This window comes from Cygnus olor, chromosome 14 (assembly GCF_009769625.2).
Source record: "Cygnus olor isolate bCygOlo1 chromosome 14, bCygOlo1.pri.v2, whole genome shotgun sequence".
Classification (NCBI taxonomy): Eukaryota; Metazoa; Chordata; class Aves; order Anseriformes; family Anatidae; genus Cygnus; species Cygnus olor.
The window spans coordinates 3,511,135-3,528,608 of record NC_049182.1 but is presented as its reverse complement, the minus strand read 5'-3'; the positions used below and the strand labels follow the sequence as shown (position 1 = coordinate 3,528,608).

At 38.4% G+C, this 17,474-nt stretch overlaps 1 protein-coding gene across 20 annotated transcripts in view; it reads left to right on the top strand.

The window, feature by feature from the left end:
• LOC121077764 (core histone macro-H2A.1) overlaps positions 1-17,474 on the top strand; it is a 46,249-nt gene that overhangs the window by 1,608 nt on the left and 27,167 nt on the right. For 10 of the 20 annotated variants that reach the window (XR_005824296.1, XR_005824293.1, XR_005824292.1 and 7 more), the window contains exons 2-3: positions 1,807-1,866; positions 6,708-6,908. Coding sequence is in view for 15 of the 20 variants with exons in the window: in XM_040573253.1 (XP_040429187.1) it covers positions 6,737-6,908 (172 nt within the window). In the remaining 5 variants the exon portion in view is untranslated. Of the gene's footprint in view, positions 1-1,806; positions 1,867-3,031; positions 3,281-4,930; positions 5,100-6,707; positions 6,909-11,133; positions 11,226-17,474 lie in introns of those variants that run through there. The other 10 variants (XM_040573251.1, XM_040573249.1, XM_040573243.1 and 7 more) reach the window with 4 other exon arrangements.

The following is a 17,474-nucleotide window of genomic DNA, read 5'->3' as shown; positions in this document are numbered from 1 at the left end:
GAGTAACTTTGTTTTGTTGTGTATGAGGCATAGAGTACTGATTGCCAGTAAAACTAAATGTCGATAGTGCAAATTAAGCCGTAACTGATCTAAGAATTCATAGTTAAGGCTATAATTTGGCCTAATGATGGTAATATAGGAAGAGTGCTTAAGCATTGCTTATTTTATAGATCAGCATTAGCAGAAAGAAAAACCAGCTACTGCAAACTTGCAAAGAAGGGATAAAGGAGCAGGAAGCGTTAACTGATGCCACAAGAGGAAAAAAGAGCCTCCAGAGAGAGCCTCCCTTGGGAGGAAGAGTATTGATCCGGGGGCAGATCAGTGAGCATTAGGCTTTGTCAGCGCAGTGCTTCTGAGAGGTGGATTTGGAAAAGAAGTGTTCTAGGTGCAGTGCTTGCTCACTTGTCAGGGAGGGATGTAAACAAGAGCCTCTCTGTGCACAGAGACGTTGTAGTGCCTTACCCAGACCCACCCTGAAGAGCAGATGGACAGGATTCAGCTTGTGGTCCTTGCTCCAAAAAGGGTGATGCTAGAAGCACATCACTCACGGCCTCATCTGTGGGCTGAGTTCTTGCACTCCCTCCCCTCAGCAGTACAACATCTTCATTAAATTTTTGGGTTTTCCCTTGGAAGCATCCAAGTGAATTCTTTACTGTGTTTTCACTGTTGTCCAAAACGTCAAGTGGCAAACAAGTTTTCAAAATGTTCTTTGAAACAGTTTTTCCCTGAACACTGAATTCATAAACAGTCCAGTGATTTAAGGTCCTGTACCGAATTTGACGCTTCCTACCTACTATACAAAAAGCTACAACACACAACTGGACTTGTTTTCATGCTAGCACTCCCAACAGCGGTCAGCGAATACAATTGTATTTACGTTTTCCTGACTATTGGTGGCAGGATGCCCAGCTAAAACTCATGTCACACTCCCAGCACTGTTCAGAGTGGGCATTTGCACATTAAGAGGATATTTGTTTCAAGGTTTCAGACCCATTGTGGAAGGAAGGGACTTCTGCCAGTTGAATAAAATTGTGCAATAGTATTCTGTTTTGCACACAGATTCGGTGAAAATGTTATTTCTCTTTTCGTCCTGCTCTACGTTCTCATGATGGGAGTTTGAGTCTTACTAACCTTCAGCAAAAAAAAAAAAGGACATCCATAGGGCACTGGTAGATGAGGAATATTCTTTCAGGTTTTCATGTGAAAATAAATGTATACTGCTACCTTTGCAGATAAGAAATTATTGTAGTGCTGGAACAGCTGTTGTGCAACCAGTTTCACTCCTCTCTTCCAGACCACAAAGAATTGCTTCTTTGATAAAGCACTTAAGCTGAAATTTGAAATCACGTCAGACCAAACAGTTACGGAGTTATTAGCTCTTCTTTTATGACTGTAGTACCTAGAAACCACGGTCACAGCCTGAGACACTGTAGTGCTAGGCAAGCATTATTAGAGACCATTTTTTTACTGACTCTGTAAGCAGCGCATTTTATAAATATGTCAGACTAGCTTCTGATTAGCCAAGAACACAGCAAATTAGTTGTCAAAGCAAATTCAAGTGTACCTTTTCAAAACGAGTTCAGTGAGCAGCTATTATAGTACATAAATAGATTGAAGATGGAGTGGCAGCACTTACTCGTTAATCTTTTGAAATAATGGAAAGAAAATAGCATTGCAGTTAAGCCCTTGTGATACAAAAGTGGACTTTTCAGCTTAGTCTTTGTATGGGAAAGAGGAGAAAAATTACTAAATCCTAGTATTTGTCCTATTGTAGTAATGGTCTCCTGCATTCCCCTATACTTACAGATGTGATCCTGTAGCTCTAAATGTAATCATCTGTTTGCTGAGTGCAGTTAATACACCAAGGTAAGCCCACGATGAGAACAATCCCTGTCTGACAGCAGTGGAACTCACAGCAATTTTTTAAGTCATTAAAAAGCAGTACCTGAAAACTGTTAATAGTGAGTGGTCTTTTATTGTTACTGGTGGATAAAAGGGTCAGACTGACTGAGTTAATGAAGTAGTGGTATCTGAGCTATGAGAAATCAGGCATCACTTGACTGGGATGTGCAGTCAGTACCTCCAGAACTACCTGATGTTAAAGTTTCAGAAAAACACGTGCCTGTGGACATTTAATGTAGATGGTATTTAAAAGTGTGTTATAGTGGAGTATCAGCCTTCATACAGAAAGCTACGGCCAACAGCCAGCTTCAAGCAGAAAAATATTAATTATGCTGATTTCTTTGCTACACCTGAATATTATTTTGTTTCTTAAGATATTTCTTTCTGGCTTGCAAACGCTTGACAGCAGAGGAGCCTCGTTTGAGTCTTTGCTGTGAGCTAATATAACACCATCACATTCTTGTTTCTGTAAATTTTGAAACATTAGAAGGTGGCATGAATCTTGCTACAGCCTTTAAGAGGCTTTCAGAAGGCTGAGTCAGGTGCTGCGTTCTGCAGCTGGGGCAATCTGTGTCCAAGCTCAGCAGAGCCGCTGGAGAACACAGCATTAAATTTTAGTCAGAGTCAAAGGTGGGCTTATCGAAGTTGACCACTCAGTGATATCCCATGATTATCACAGTGATAATTCTGTGAACCGTCACCTTGAAACTATATCAGTTTATTGTCAAGCCTTCGAAGACGCTAAGCATTTGACAAAATTTCTAAGTAATTGCATTGTAAAGGCAAGAGAAGAGTAAGAAAGGAAAAGACTGGTCCATTGACTGTGATTTTTTTTCCACCTGCCCAAATCTTGTCTGAGCTATGGTACATGTGATAAAGTTCCCTTTGGCAAGCACTGCCTCCCTCATCTGCTGGCTAGCAGTGACTCAGCAAGCAGCTCTGGTTCATTAATGTTGGCTGTGATCCAGAGTTTCTGGTGCTACAAAGATAAACCATTTGAAAACGTGTAAGGCACATAGTTTTCTTTGGGTTTTGATCGGTTGCCCTGCTCTTTACGTTTAACTTCAATAAATTTCTTTGTGGCTGTTGCAAGTGAAATCTCATTTCTTTCCCTTCTCTTTTGCCATAGAAAACCAGAACTGGAGAAAAGTCTCTGAGAGCTCACTGGGCCATCCAACGCTCTGCTCAAAGGCAGGACAAGCAAGTTCTGTAATGATCCCAAATCCATGATTAAGCCCAAAAAAAGCTCTTCCATTCCAGGCTCTCTTTTCCCCTTCCAAATCAAGTGGTTGGCAAAAGGAAATGTGGTGCTTAGAACTTAACTGGAATTTCCCTCCCTTCACTCCCAGTATGTAAAGACAGTAATTCATTACGTCTGGTAAGGATGGGATCCTTGAGACAGGAAGCTCTGAAACTCACTTTATCACATTTTACATTTAATATTAAAAGTTTCAAAAGTGCTTGCTTTGTTCAGTAGGCAAGCCCCCAGCTTTCTGGTTTGGGCAGAGTTTTTCTTTGTAAATAAGCTTACAAGTAGGTAGCTCTCTAACATACAGTATGAGAGGATCGGGTTGTCAGGATATTTCCAGGGTCATCCTAAGTATTGAGAGAAATGTGACTAGCAGTATAAAATAAAAGGGGAAATGATCCTCTAGATTTTGCAGAAGAGGTAAAATAATCTTTTTATGCAAGAAAAAAATATGATTTTATATATGGGTAGGTGTTAGATAGTTACAGATGCTAGGAAACTTGAAGGTATTAAGTAGAAAATAGTACATTAAAGGGGAGAACACTTCCTGATCTCCAAATATGATGGAAACTAAAAGCAAAGTGTAATGCTCCAGCCCGATAAGGGAGACTGGTTGAGCATGACCAAAGACAACTGGCAGTATGTTAACAACAAACTTAGCATCACTTTGAGTAGATGATATTTATCCAGGGACAGTGATTCACAGTAACTGTTTGCTTCTACGTATGAAGGAACTGCTTCCCTTCCTTCATGAATAATCATTGTCTTGGAACTGAAAATGAAAGGGCAGTGCTCTTTCATCTCCTTCTGTTGCCAGTTACAGCGTGGCCATCCATGTATGTCTTCCATTTGGATTTTTAGGTTGGGTGAGCTGTACTTACTGCAGCTCCTTCAAAGCTACTTTGGCAATAATTCTATATCACCCCGTATTTTACTCATGCTTTGATCCAAATGTTGTAGTAGCTCACGGGTGGATGACGTTCTCCCAAGGGAAGACCAAAAAAAAGACGACATCAGGAAATAAGGACTTCCATATTGTCTTCCAGCTAGCCTGACCATCCCATAAACTCAGTGAGCTGCATTCCATAGATCAAGACCACAGCTGTCTGAGGAGAGGCTTTGTGAGAGCTCACATCTGTGTCACTCTCAAAGACCTGATCCAATTGCTCAGCTCAGGGGAGACAAGAAGCCCCAGAACTTCTCCATTATTTGCTTCCTTTTTCTACTCCTTTCCCATCTTCCTTCTACATGGACTGTGCAAGTTCTGTATCCTGATTTTTGGGAAAATAGGCAGTCCAGAACAAATATGTTCCTTTTTCAACATCTCTACTGAATTTAATTGTTTCTTCCTTTATTTTCCCCTCAGTAGAAGTGCGAGTAGATTATTTAATTGTTCCCATCCCGATTCTCAGGCTCATACCAGTTAGGAGGTCAGATCTGTAATGAACACAGGGCGTTCAGTTTCAGCTTTTCCTTCCCCAAGCTGCCCTGTTCTGCACATCAGGATCCTTGCTATAGCTGTGGAAATCAAATGGATTTTCACAAGGAGTTAATGACCTGTTTTTAGAAGTGTTATGTGTTACAAAATGTACTTTATTGTGACAGCTAAAATTCAATTACAAATGGTTAATATAAATTTACAATTTAAAGCTTGCAGGTTTTCCTTGGAAAGAATCTGATTTTTCTCATTCACCTATCAGTTACAAAACAAAGGAATTACAGGTGAAGCTAGAAGCACAGCTGTTTCTCATGCCCATTTTCTCTCTTGCTTAACTTCAGTGAACTTCTTAACATTTGTGAGATTAAACATCTGTAGCGCTGATGAAAATGGAGCATGGACCATAAGAATTTGCAGGCAGCAAGCCCGTAGCCAAGTGAAAGCCCCACCCAGCCATTCTCAGAACAATGGCAGAGCTAACAAGATGACAAAATGCAGCTAAATTGAAAGGTTTGTAAACCAGCTGTGGGCTCCAGTTTAGGAGGTTTCTCTAGGGAAGAAAATGTCCTCTTACAGAGTGTGAGCTGTTACTGAGCCGAGTTCGCAGTGAAGGAAAGGGGAAGCAGGGCTTTTGATGGCTTCCTACTTCCAGTTTCCTGTCTGGTTTTTGACATCACTTTCATAAACGTAGCCTGACTTCTGTCTGAGCTAAGAAGGTGGGATTGTTCTGTTTACCTTTAACAAGCCATAAACTTGTTGCATTTATCTTACTTAATGTGCTATGCAGTTACAGAGTCCTTGATGAGTAAAGCGTGGAGGTGGAAAGGAAAATAAACATTTAATTCGTAAATTTCTTTTATCCTGAGTGGTCTTGATTTGATACTTAAGTAGTCTGTATCTCAGTGACTCACTGAGGTTTAAAAGACTCCAGGACATGTCAGTACAGATCAGTAGTTGCAAAATCAGAGTTGGTGAACCTGTTTTGCCTAATTCTGAGTTCATGCAATCACGGATTCAGATGGTTGGCAAATACAGTTAAGTTCATATGGAGAAGGAGAGAATTCAGCATAAACATGAGGAAAAAAATAGAAAGGGAAGGAAAGAACTAACTGCTGTGATGGGAAAGCAGGCTTGGAGAGCTTCTGCTGAGTATATAAACACAGCAACAACTTTGCATTCATATCAGGTAAAATTTGGGCATCCAGGAAAGAGCCGGTATGTATCACTGATGTATACCACTGGTTTTCCTAGAGTTCAGACATGCTGGAGGGAGGGAGGGGGAGAACAGTCTCCTTCCCACTGAGTTAATTTCAAACCCCAGTGCGTTGCCTAAACCTTCAAAGACACTTTGAGAGTCTGCAAACTCTCCACCTCTTTGGGTGTGCCAGCTTCTATTTTACAGCCTGAGCAGAAATCAAAGAGAGAAAAAAATATTTGACAGCTGTATCAGCAGCAGGTTTCTTCACAGAGATAAACTGAGATGCAGTTGTCAGATAGCTGCTGGGTGTTTAGACTACTGTTATATTAGGGAAAGATAGCAGACAGAAGGTCGTACTGCTGCAACATGCCATCTAGGAATCTGATTAACTTCAGCATGGAGATAGCTGGATGCTGGTAGGTTCGAATCTCAAGGGGTTCATTTCAGGTCTTTCTAAAACACACCTTTAGTTTACAGGAGATGTAGTTTACCATGCATGGGTCTGTGTTCTGTAAATCCACACAGTCCTGAAAATTTGTGTTTTGTAAGGAAGATAAAATGTACAAGAGTCTTAGTGTGGATATGGTTTCCTAGTTGGGAACATAATTATTCATGAGTATAACAGTCCTACCGTGGATGTTCAAATGCCAAATCAACAGTTTTTCCAGGAGAGCAGAGATTCATGACAGTTCTCCCTGCAGAAAGCATCCTCTGCTTTCATGCTAAAGTTCTGTTTTACATCTTAGGTGGTTATCACACTTTGCTCCACTAATGGTGCCAGTTTTAACACGTTAGGAATTTCAGAAAAGTAATTCCAAAGCCAATTTATATGAAGCTGCTTCTCTGATTACCGCTTGAAATCATTTAAATATTGTATTCCTTATTGATAACCTTTTATCTTTTTCTTTTCCCTAATATATAGTGTTGTTCCAGACCCAACACAGCCAAAATGTCCAGCAGGGGTGGGAAAAAGAAGTCAACCAAGACTTCGCGCTCTGCAAAGGCTGGGGTCATATTCCCTGTTGGAAGAATGCTGCGTTATATTAAGAAAGGCCACCCGAAGTACAGAATTGGTGTAGGTGCTCCAGTGTACATGGCTGCTGTACTGGAATATCTGACTGGTAGGTTTTGCAGAACAATGTGAAAATAGCAAAAGTTAAAGAAATAACATAAACTGAATTTGCACACTATGCTAATGGAAAAGCACTAACAGATCCTTTGATTTATAGACGACTAAATAAAAAGTTACCGCTGACTTAAGTGCCATGTTGTTCGTGCATCTTAGTCAAAACCAAGGTACAGCTACCCCTGCCTCAGAGTTTTGATGGCTTTTGTGCATTGCAGTAGTTGATTTGCTTTGACCTGTTGTAAACACTCTTTTCCACATAGGCAGTCAGAAGGATTCTTACTGACATTAAGTATGGACTAGGCCTTTAGTGTTGCAGTCCCCTTCCTGCTCTGATTTTGTGCCTCGTGGCTTTGTTTGGGTTATAATCGTTGATACGGGAATACGTTCCTTTTAAATAGAGAGCTTTTCAGTGTTTACACAGGGCTCAGGTTGCTTACAGTGGTGTTTAAGCATTTTTCCTCAATTTACAGATTATTTTTGAGACTATGTAGGCCCTTTGCAGTTTGATGGGGTCTGTGTGTAAATGCACACTGTTCATCTGCCACAGATCAGCATAGCTTAATTGCTTTTGCTTGTAGTCATTTTTCTGTTTCTCTCTTCACAACAGAATGAGAACACCTTAAATGATTATCCCATCTTAACAATGCCGTCTTGGAGGCTGAAAGTATTTTGTCCTCTGTTTAGAAAGAAAATTCAGTAGAAGAAAGTGCTTTGTCCAAAGACATACTTAACAAGATATGCAAGTAAAGAGCATTACATAGCAATTCTTTGCTCATACAAGACTTATGACATTGCAAATTTACCCCACAAAACAGCGTATAAAGTAGTCTTCTGAAGGAAAATGAACCCCAACTGCAATAGCATCAACATACGGACTTTTTGCAGTACCATTTTTTTTTCGGAATAAAATGGACAAGAATGAAGGATCAATTCAGGTTGCATTCACATGGCCAGACTGACTTGCAAACATGTACCTGTAAGCTAGGGATTTAGCAAAATGCACAAGTGCTAAATGGGTGAGTGTTGGGAGACGGGTTCTATTAGCATGACTACCAAAAAAAGCTTGTATTGGATCTCATGTCTCATAAAGAAGTTCTGTGTACAGTGCATTTGCTTATTTCAGTGTTCTGGTTGCAACAGATGCAAGTGTTTCAGGGGATAGTGGTCTTTAAGCTGTAATCAGTTGTGGGTTTTTTTTTTTACTTTGATCTGAGCAAAGCATGTAGTATATATAACATGTGACCTGAGTCTGACAGCTATGATCATACACATTTAAGGCAATTTTAGATACGCCTCATAGTATATATTGACAATGAAGGATAGAAATAGGCTTGTTTTCTATAAAGCTTCCAACCCTAAAGATGAAGATTGGTAACATCAGAGAAAAATTAAGAGTGCTTGATTTCTGTAAGGTATTTATATTACATTATTGAATTTTCTAAGCCATCAGACTTTTTTCTTCACTTGTTCGTGCTCATGGTTTTATTTATTTGAGCCTTTTCTTTAAAAGAATGCTTTTAAACTTCATAGATGGCCTTAAAAATTAACATTTCCTTCAGCTAGGTTCCTGCTTAGAGCAATAACAACTCAAATAAAATGCTTCTTGGGGTGAATGGGGCTTTGAATGCTGCCCTTTTAAAGAAACAGAACAGTACAGGTGAGCTCAAGGCACTGCTAATGAGCAGCACATGTTATTGGTTAACTCTTTGATTTAAAGGTTTTCTCAAGCAGTGATAGTTTAGGCAGCAGAGAATAGGCTGGGGAAATAGAGGTGTTTCTTTAACTGCCATGCATCCTTGGAAACTGGTTGAGATTTAAAATAAATAAATTCATACCCATCACTCTGTCAGGAAATAGAAAAAGGGGCGAGGGGGAAGAGGGAGGAAAGCTATGGGCGGAAAGTACCTCCTTTCTTCTCCTTCAGAACACTTTTAAGGTTTTCGTATTGCTGTTCCCTCCCCCCCCCCAAAAAAAAAAAAAGGTTAGGTAGATAGTCCTAGGATCCTGCATTTCAGGATTTTCTTTCATTTTATACATAGATGCATCTCAAAAACATAAACACTCTTTTTCCTTATCGAGTTAGTAATAGTTTTGTTTTATGACTGTTTCAGTCTGGTGGCTTTTTTCCACCGTTCTTTAAGTCTTTTACACTCTATATAGCATAATCTATTAACCTTTAATAATGAGTATATTTTCTGAACTTCAAGTAACTCATCATTTTCAGTATGATTCAGAAATACTTCCTGGAAATGGGATGCTCTAGAGATTTTTCTTCTGTGTGGTGTTATTTTATTTTTTAACTTCTTGGCGATTATTATTTCAGGAAACCAGAGAAATCTTTACTTCTTTATGGGAGAGTTTTCAAAGATGCTCATGTCAGCACCTGATCTGAGGCTAAATGAAAGCGTTTGAACCTTTTCAAAATAAAAGGAGGAATGTGACCTAATAGAAATGAGACCATGCAAAGTGGTATAATAAACTGGCTAAATCAAAAAAGCAATCCTGTGCATCCAGGAAGGAGAGGAGAAACATAAAATATCAAAAGCAGTTGCAGGAAAGAAGATCTTTAGAAAAGACTGGGAAGGGAAATGACAGAAACGTGACCTAATAGGAAGAAACCTAAGGTTTGAAAACTAGTTCATGTGTGTACGGAATATGGCACTGGCTTTAATCCTTTAGAAGATGAGGTGCTAAATTTCGCTGGCCTGTGCGAAAGTTTAACTCTGAATGTAAATCTGAAATTAGGCCATAATGTGCTCAGATCTGGGATTTTTTTTGATTCAGCTTGGGATTTGAACTTTTATAACGCTTCCAGCTGTTCAGACTTACAGTTCTGTTCTGGATCCATCTGTGGGTATGACTTTATCTGCTTCTTACTTTGAAGGTAACTTCCTGTTACCATATATACACTGCTATTCATCAAAAAGTGAAAATACACACTCGGTAACTTCTTGTAGTGTGTGGGTCTGTTTGGACTTTAAGCCCTTCTTCAGTCTCTGCTCAACAAAGTGCTTTTCAAACTATATTTGTGTTCTCCTCATGCTTTTGTTAGCACGTTTGTGTACTGTATAGCTCCAAGAGAAGGAATGTGTGCTGTTTTAGCACGCAAATTAGTTTGGCTGCTTCAGTTGCTGTGAACTAAAAACTTTTCATGTTTGCTGTGCCATGCATATTTGTGTTGTACCGGCATTGAAGCAAGTGGACATACTTCCTTTCTTTACTCCGGAGGAATAGTGTGGGTGATGAACTAAAATGTATGGTTCTTATTTCTTCTTGGCAGTGACAGTTCATACAGTGCTGCCTATCTTGTAGAGAGACGACATAGTCAGAATAATTGACTAGTTTCTGCTTATGCTACAGAACTAGTCTTAAGCATTATTAACTAGCTTAAACTGGCAAGAAGTTCAGTGTTACTAGTTCCTTCTGTCGTCTTTCCTTATTGTGGTACTTTCCTTACAATTGTTCATTGCTCGTATATCTCCCCATAGGTGTAGTTTGGAAAACTACATCCACTCCTTATTTTCTCTGCAAAGTAGTGCATATCAGTGCATATCAGTTAATATCAAATACAATACTGAGTCAGTCAAGAGGTCAGACTTCATTTGGGGCATTGCAGCTGCTCTGATGATGTTGTATGGTTTTTATTTGGCAGAACTGATCCAGCCCTACAAGTAAACAGTTATCTTTCCTTCAGATCTATAGCTTGCAGAGGTTACAGCATAGTCCAAACTCACTTACTAAAAGACACTCGTTTGCCCTTGGAAAAAAAGATTCTCTTGAGTATATTTAGAGGTAGCGAGAACCAGGCCTGCAAGCGATTTCTGCTCCCCCTGCCCCCAGTCGCTTTCTCTATGCTGTAAATAATTTTCATTTGCCAAAATGTCATAGCAAATAAGGAGAAGGAGAAGTTTATAAAACAGCAGGAGAACAGAAATACAGAAGAAATAAGACTTTGATTTATACTTGTTCTGTACTTACTGAAGTAAGGTAGGAGAAAAATGTCTGTTTTCTCCATTAGACTTTTTTTCCAGTGGGATTTTATTGCCCATTGTGTATTGTTGATCATGTATTTTGTCAAAATGTAAACTAAACACCTTTTCGGACCCAGGGTTAGAATTGTGTCTGAGGCATTCTGGTGCTTACCCGAGTTTTTGTTTTCAGGCTTTCTGATGTCACCAGAATCCTTTAATGGAGGTTCATGTGCTGGAGCTCAGTTCGATGCATTTTCATCTTGATTAATTTTCGATGTGGAAAACTTTCTTAGGCCAGCTGCTGATTGGCTGCAAAATGAAAGTCCTTCCCGAATGCAGTAAGTTTAACTGCTCGCTTCAGATGCTCACTTTCCAACGTGCAAGCTAATCAGCTTGAACTGCTGTTCACCTCTCGTGTTCTGCTCGCTGCTGAACATTTTTACAGGGTCACAGAGGAAAACAATGATTTGCCCTGTTTGTCAAAGCAGAAGTAAAGCTGAACTGCTTTGAGGCGGAGGGGTAGCTCAGAGGGCCACACTAAAAAACAAGACATCAGGTTAAAAGCAGATTGAAGTTCCAGGCATTTTGAGACAACATTATAGTGGTCTTTAGGGAGTAATGAAATTTAAGAAGGGAATTAATTGACAGTATCTATTTGATACAGTTGAAATGTATTCACTACCAGGATACATTTCTTCTATTTAAACAGGCAGCTTTAGAAACGCTAATCCCTATTACAGTGTTGTGCCACAAACTGTGTCCCAGAAGAGGTTTAAAGTAAATTAAGGGGCTTGTAGGACCCATGCTCTATTTAAGCAAGCATGAAACTACCTCTTCAGATGCAGGGTGTTTTTAACATGGATTAATACTGGGCCTAAAATACAGCAGGGTCGCAGAGACCTTTGAAAAATACCGTTATAGAAAGCTCCTTTGTAAAATTCCTCTTTTACATAAGGCTTGAGTCATTTTCTTAACAGAGGTGGGATTCACAGCTATGCTTTTAAGAAATGCCACTTTAGATTTAAAACTTTGCACTGTTATCATTTGAGCGGCTAACTTTCTTTCTGAACTAATAAAGGCATGAATTAGTCTGCTTCAGATGTATGTAAATGAGGAGTTTTCTTTCACTGATAAGACTTCCCTTGGCTCCAGCCCTGTAAACACTTAAGCATGTGCCTGTCTTAACTTGTAGTCTCACAAATTTCACTGGCTCTTCTAGTTACAGAAGCTGAGTTTACACAAAATGACTTGCCAGGTCAGGGTCCCACTGTATTCTCCAAGCCTCACAGATCAGGTTTGATGAGAAACGATAACTGAAAGCATTTTTACATAACAAAAGCCCTCACAATACATACTGATTAGCCAGTATAGATATTTATTTCAGAAGGGTAAATATCAAAATTTGCATTGTGATGTGTCATATTGAGATAACGTACACAATGGTAGGTTAGGGTTGTTGGGGCTTTTTTGTTTTTACATCTTGATCATGAATAACTTTATCCCATTGATAACTGTTAAATTCAAGTTATATTTTAATATTCTTAGATATAGAATTATATATTTTCTCTCTACTCTAGTAATATTACATCTCTTTATTTGCCTAAGTTCCAACTATAAGTTACTGTTCAATTTAATAGCGGTGCAGTCATTGTTCAAAAGTGTATAAGGGGAAAGGGTGTTGCAGAAAATTCCTGCTAGACTGAAGAACACCCCAACAGAAATTCCGTGTGAGGGTTGAAATGGGCCTAATACTAGATGAGAAATGAAATATGTAATTTAAAAGCTGTACTTTACCATTGATAAATTCATTCTGTTGTAGGCAATTTTAAAATGTATGTTGGATTTGTCTTCTAAGAAATGTGTATTACAATTTCAGTGGAAAGAACAGGGGTTAACTGCCATCGTCCCGTTAGACAAGAGAGCTGATAGCATCGTTGGTCATTCCTTCTGGCCTTCCTTCTCTGACATGAAATCCTTGTTAACCCCACCTTGTAGAACACATGAAGTAATACAGGATATTGCTGCGAGAAATTAGCAGTAATAGCACACTGAAATAAAATACACGTGGTGTTTCTAACCTTTTAGACATTACAGCCATGCATGTAAATGCTTTCATTAGTTCATGATACGTTTTTTTATTCTGTCCTCAGAACGAGTGCTATTATTTTGTGTTCTTGAATGTCCGTGGCATATAACAGCGGTTCAGTTGCAAGCAGCTAATCTGCAGGGTTGGAATTTATATGGGAGTTCACAATTTGAAGGGATCCTGGCTCAGGGCTATGAAACAGGTTTTCAGCTATGTATAGCGGCAGACTTTTATAAACTTTGATGGAGAGTTTAAAAGAGTAATATTAATTTTCACTTGAATATGTCAGAGCTGTTTTTTTTGTGACATCACAGGTAAGAGCTAGTTTTTTTCCTCAGCTTTTTTCAAAGTTTAGAGGTTCTTTCATCAAGTATTGTAAGAATGCTTTTTTTTTTAATATTTTTTTCTGTAGGGATTATATAAGAGTGCCTGAACTCTGGTCACATTGTGTTTGCCTTGGGTCTTCAGTGGTCTTTTCCACACTGTATTTATCCCTAATTTTCTTTCAGGGATGAAATTCCATATAGATTGCTAGGTGCAGTCAGACGAAATGCTCTGTCCTTGACATAAACTTCCTCGGGGAAGAAATAAATTTAGGGGTTCTGCAGTGAAAGAGAGTATTTTTTAAATAAACAGGAGGTACTTTTCCTCCAAATTACAAAAATGTCTGTGATGTAGTGAGGCTTGTTGTTGCAAGATGTTATGGATTCCAGAAATTTGAATGGTTGCAGAAAACAATTAGACACATCCATCAAAATAAATTCCATTGGGGGATACACATGAAGATAGCATTTCTAGCTTCAGAAGCCCCTAAGCTGCAGATGTCTGGTAGAGTTCTTAAAAAACAGCATTTTAAGTTTGCCTTTTCCTTTAGTCCTCTGAAGAATCTGCAGTTAGGCACTGGCAGGGGACAGGTTATCAGGTTAGATGCATTTTTTTGCTCTGATGAAATTATAGCTAGATTAGACTACCCTTGAACACCCAAAGTAATGGAACATTTTACACGATATATTCTCCAGGCATAGATTTAAAAAAAAAAAAAAAGTTGAATATTCTGTATAGTCTCTCCTCTACAAAAATACTTGTAACTCTTTTTCTTCTAAATAATAAGTTTTATTTGTGTGCAGATACATGTATTTATTATGACTTCCATTGCCATCTTGGTACAAAAAGCAAAGACTTGGAGTGGCGGAAGGACTTAGCGACAACAATTTAATGAGTCGTAGTATTTTCGATAATAAATTTGGAAACCTACTTCCTCTGCTGTCAGAGGCGGTGTCTAATACAACCATTATCACCATCTGCCAGATCTTGTTGAAATGACTACACTGCAAAAAACGAGAGCACAGCATATATGGATTGCGTCAGCTCGTTGTTTTGTAGAGCCCTTGACAGTGACTTGGATGCTTTTCTTCTCTTTACGTGGGCATGGCTGCACACACCCTTGCTATACGGAACCATTCCTCTCCTCTGCCCAGGGTTTGGAGTCACTTGAGTAAAATCCAGAATTTCAATATGAAGTCCTCTCCTCCTTTTCTTTGCTTAATAACATTATTAATGTTCACCGAGTGTCAGTAGATGATTGTCAGCTGCCACTTTAACGTTTGGATATGCAGATTCCTAACATGTGCCTGCAAAGGTCAGAGACTAAGCGAGGACCAAGTCTGAAGACATCAGTAGTCTCCTGCACTCTGTAACAGCCAGACCAGAGCATACGTGCTGCATTTGATCAAGTGACGTCTGGCAGCAGTTAAATTAATCATGTTTGAGTGTCTTTCTAAAACATATGTAAACTGTTAGGAGTAACAGCAAAGTGTAAAATGCTGGGTAGAGGAAACTCCACAGAAACAAAAGGGTTAATTTGAGTTGGATAGGATTCTTTAAGTCAGTGGAGAAGAAATAGGCTATCACTTTTTAAATTAGTACTCAGTGTGACTGTTATAATAAATAACATTTGAGATTTAAGTTCATTTGAGATTTAGGTTCATTTTCAAGTTTCATCAAAAAGTGAACTCATACATTTTACAGATCAATATTTAACCAAGAATTTTTTTAAAAAATTAGGAAGCTAAATAGCTTTAGATCTCCTACCAAAAAAAGAAAAAAGAAAAAAGTAACAGATTGTATTAAAGTGTGGAAATGAGAAAAGAGCTCAAAAGAAGTGTGAGTCAGATCAGAAGGCTCTAAGTGGAAGTGGCTTTTGTGGCCTGAACTTGGATTTTATGTAAACAGCAGTCTGTCATCTGCCTCACAGAAAAGCAAAACTTACAATAACTTGGCAAAGTTAACAGTTTCTCCTTCGAGGGGCCTAGTTTTGATACAGCTCAGAGACTAAAAACTGAAGTGATTTTTTTTATCGCATCCTAAGAGAATGATTGCTCTGTTGAGAATTGAGGTTTCATCAAGGCTTGTTCAAAGCAGTAAAATTTCTTGAATTGATTTTCACTGCATCAAATTTCCATGACTTTGAACCGAGGCTGAGAACTCTTTTACTGGAATGCATACGAGGGAAAGTGTTATTAAATGATTCTGCCTTCACTGTTAGGACTGCAGATTCCAGTGGGATTGGGTGGAATACACAGAGAGAAGAATGCAGGAAACTCTTAACAATCTTGGTTGATTGGGGTTGATTGGGTTAAAACCTTCCGGAATCATGTAAAATGATTCTGAAGTCAATAAAACGCTGATGGAAGGATGATTAATTTAAAGTACAATAAACAGACTCCTTGTCATGTAGCTGGCTTTGTAGTAAATGCACATTTTCTCAATGGAATTGTATCAACATTCGTTTTGCTTTCATTTCTGGATATTGCTCTCAATTTTATTTTGAGGAGAGGCTTCAAAATTTTTTAGAAACCCCGGACTTGTTCCTTGTTGGAACTTTTGTGTTCAGAAATTGGCTTTGTGTCAACACGTCACCTGTTAGTTGTTAAGAGCTTAATTTTCAAAGCTATGATTTCATCTCCCAGAAGAAAAGGTGGACAAAGGGATTCGATGCAAACAGCGGTGTTTTAGCTCGAGACGTAAACCAAAAAAAAAATAAAATAATAATTTTGGGATGAACTCAGACCAGATTGAATTGAGCATTTACATTTAGGAAGTAATACAGCCTACAATGCGTGCTAAGCTGAAGGCTTTGTCATTTAAGCTTTTTAGTCAGTAATGACCAGTAATACTTTGAAAATTAGGATGAACGAACTGGTGTATTCTATATAAGTAGGAGAAGAATGCATTTACTTTTGTTTCCATATAGGTCTGCAGTTCGTACTGTGCCTGCTTTATTTATGTCTAATAGTAATTTGCTTTATTTTAACCTCATTGTTGAGTTCTTGTCCCAAAATCTGCAAGTGTTGTGAAACACCAAAGCAATGGTACTCAAGGCACAGCAGTACCACTGTGAAATAGGCAAATACAGATAGTGGAACTGGGAACTTTGTGGGATGTCCAAGAGATGATCAGAGGAGAGAAGTCTCCAAGTAAAGGATGAGGAACCTGTTCTGGAAATTTGCTTTAGGATGAGGTAACTATGGAGACTTCTAACACTTCTTGCTTATGTTTGAGTAGGAAATGGCTTGAACAGCTTTTCCTGTGGTCTTATCTCACGCTTCAGTACAGAGATACACAACCTGTTTTCTTTTCTCCTTTTAAAATGTTTAACTGAATTTTAAACAGCTCAGGAGAAAAAAAAATGCTCAAGTGCTGAGAACAGGCTTAGACCAGTTTTGGTTACCAATATCCATTTGCCTAGTTCCAAACGTTGCAAAGGATTTTTTCATTTGATATAAATGACAATTTTGTATACGTTAATTTTTAAGAGAAAATTTCCTAACATAAGATTTTCTTCCCACTTTAACCATTTCTTTTAAAGATGGAAAAGAAAAATATTAACTATAATTGTGTATTTTGAATCCGACTAGTGTGTTTATACTTGCTTGCAATGTAGAAGTAATTCATATGGGAATCTATCACATGCTGACATTACATTCCTACTTAGTTATTTCTTTCCTAATTATATGCTTTCCACAGCTTTTCACTCAACTTTTTCTTATATTTGCAGTTAAAGCAATACATATTGTTCTGCTTTTTTGAAATATACTTAATAGCACAGAAAAAGTCATTTGTAAGTCAAACATGAAGAGTATCTCTTCTAGTTAACCTGAGATTTCAATAAGTAAAAATCAAAGAAATGGACTTACAAAAGCTTATAATATTGAAATATGTTTTTATTTTCTTCAAATATAAAAAACACGTTAAAAAGAATCTTCTGTAAAGTGTCTTATAGCTGCCTCTTGCTTGAGTGGTGGTGGTATAATTATTCCCTAGTGTGGAGTAAATATATGGAAGGAGTGGAATAGACATTATACAACTTACTTGCATCCTTTTTGTGAGCCCTCATTTTTTAAAAATTATGTTGTTTTGGTCTTCTGGCTGGATGTGTACGTGCCAAGTGAATCCTGACGTCATGGAAGCTCTTAAGACTTTTTTACTTTGACAAAAGCAA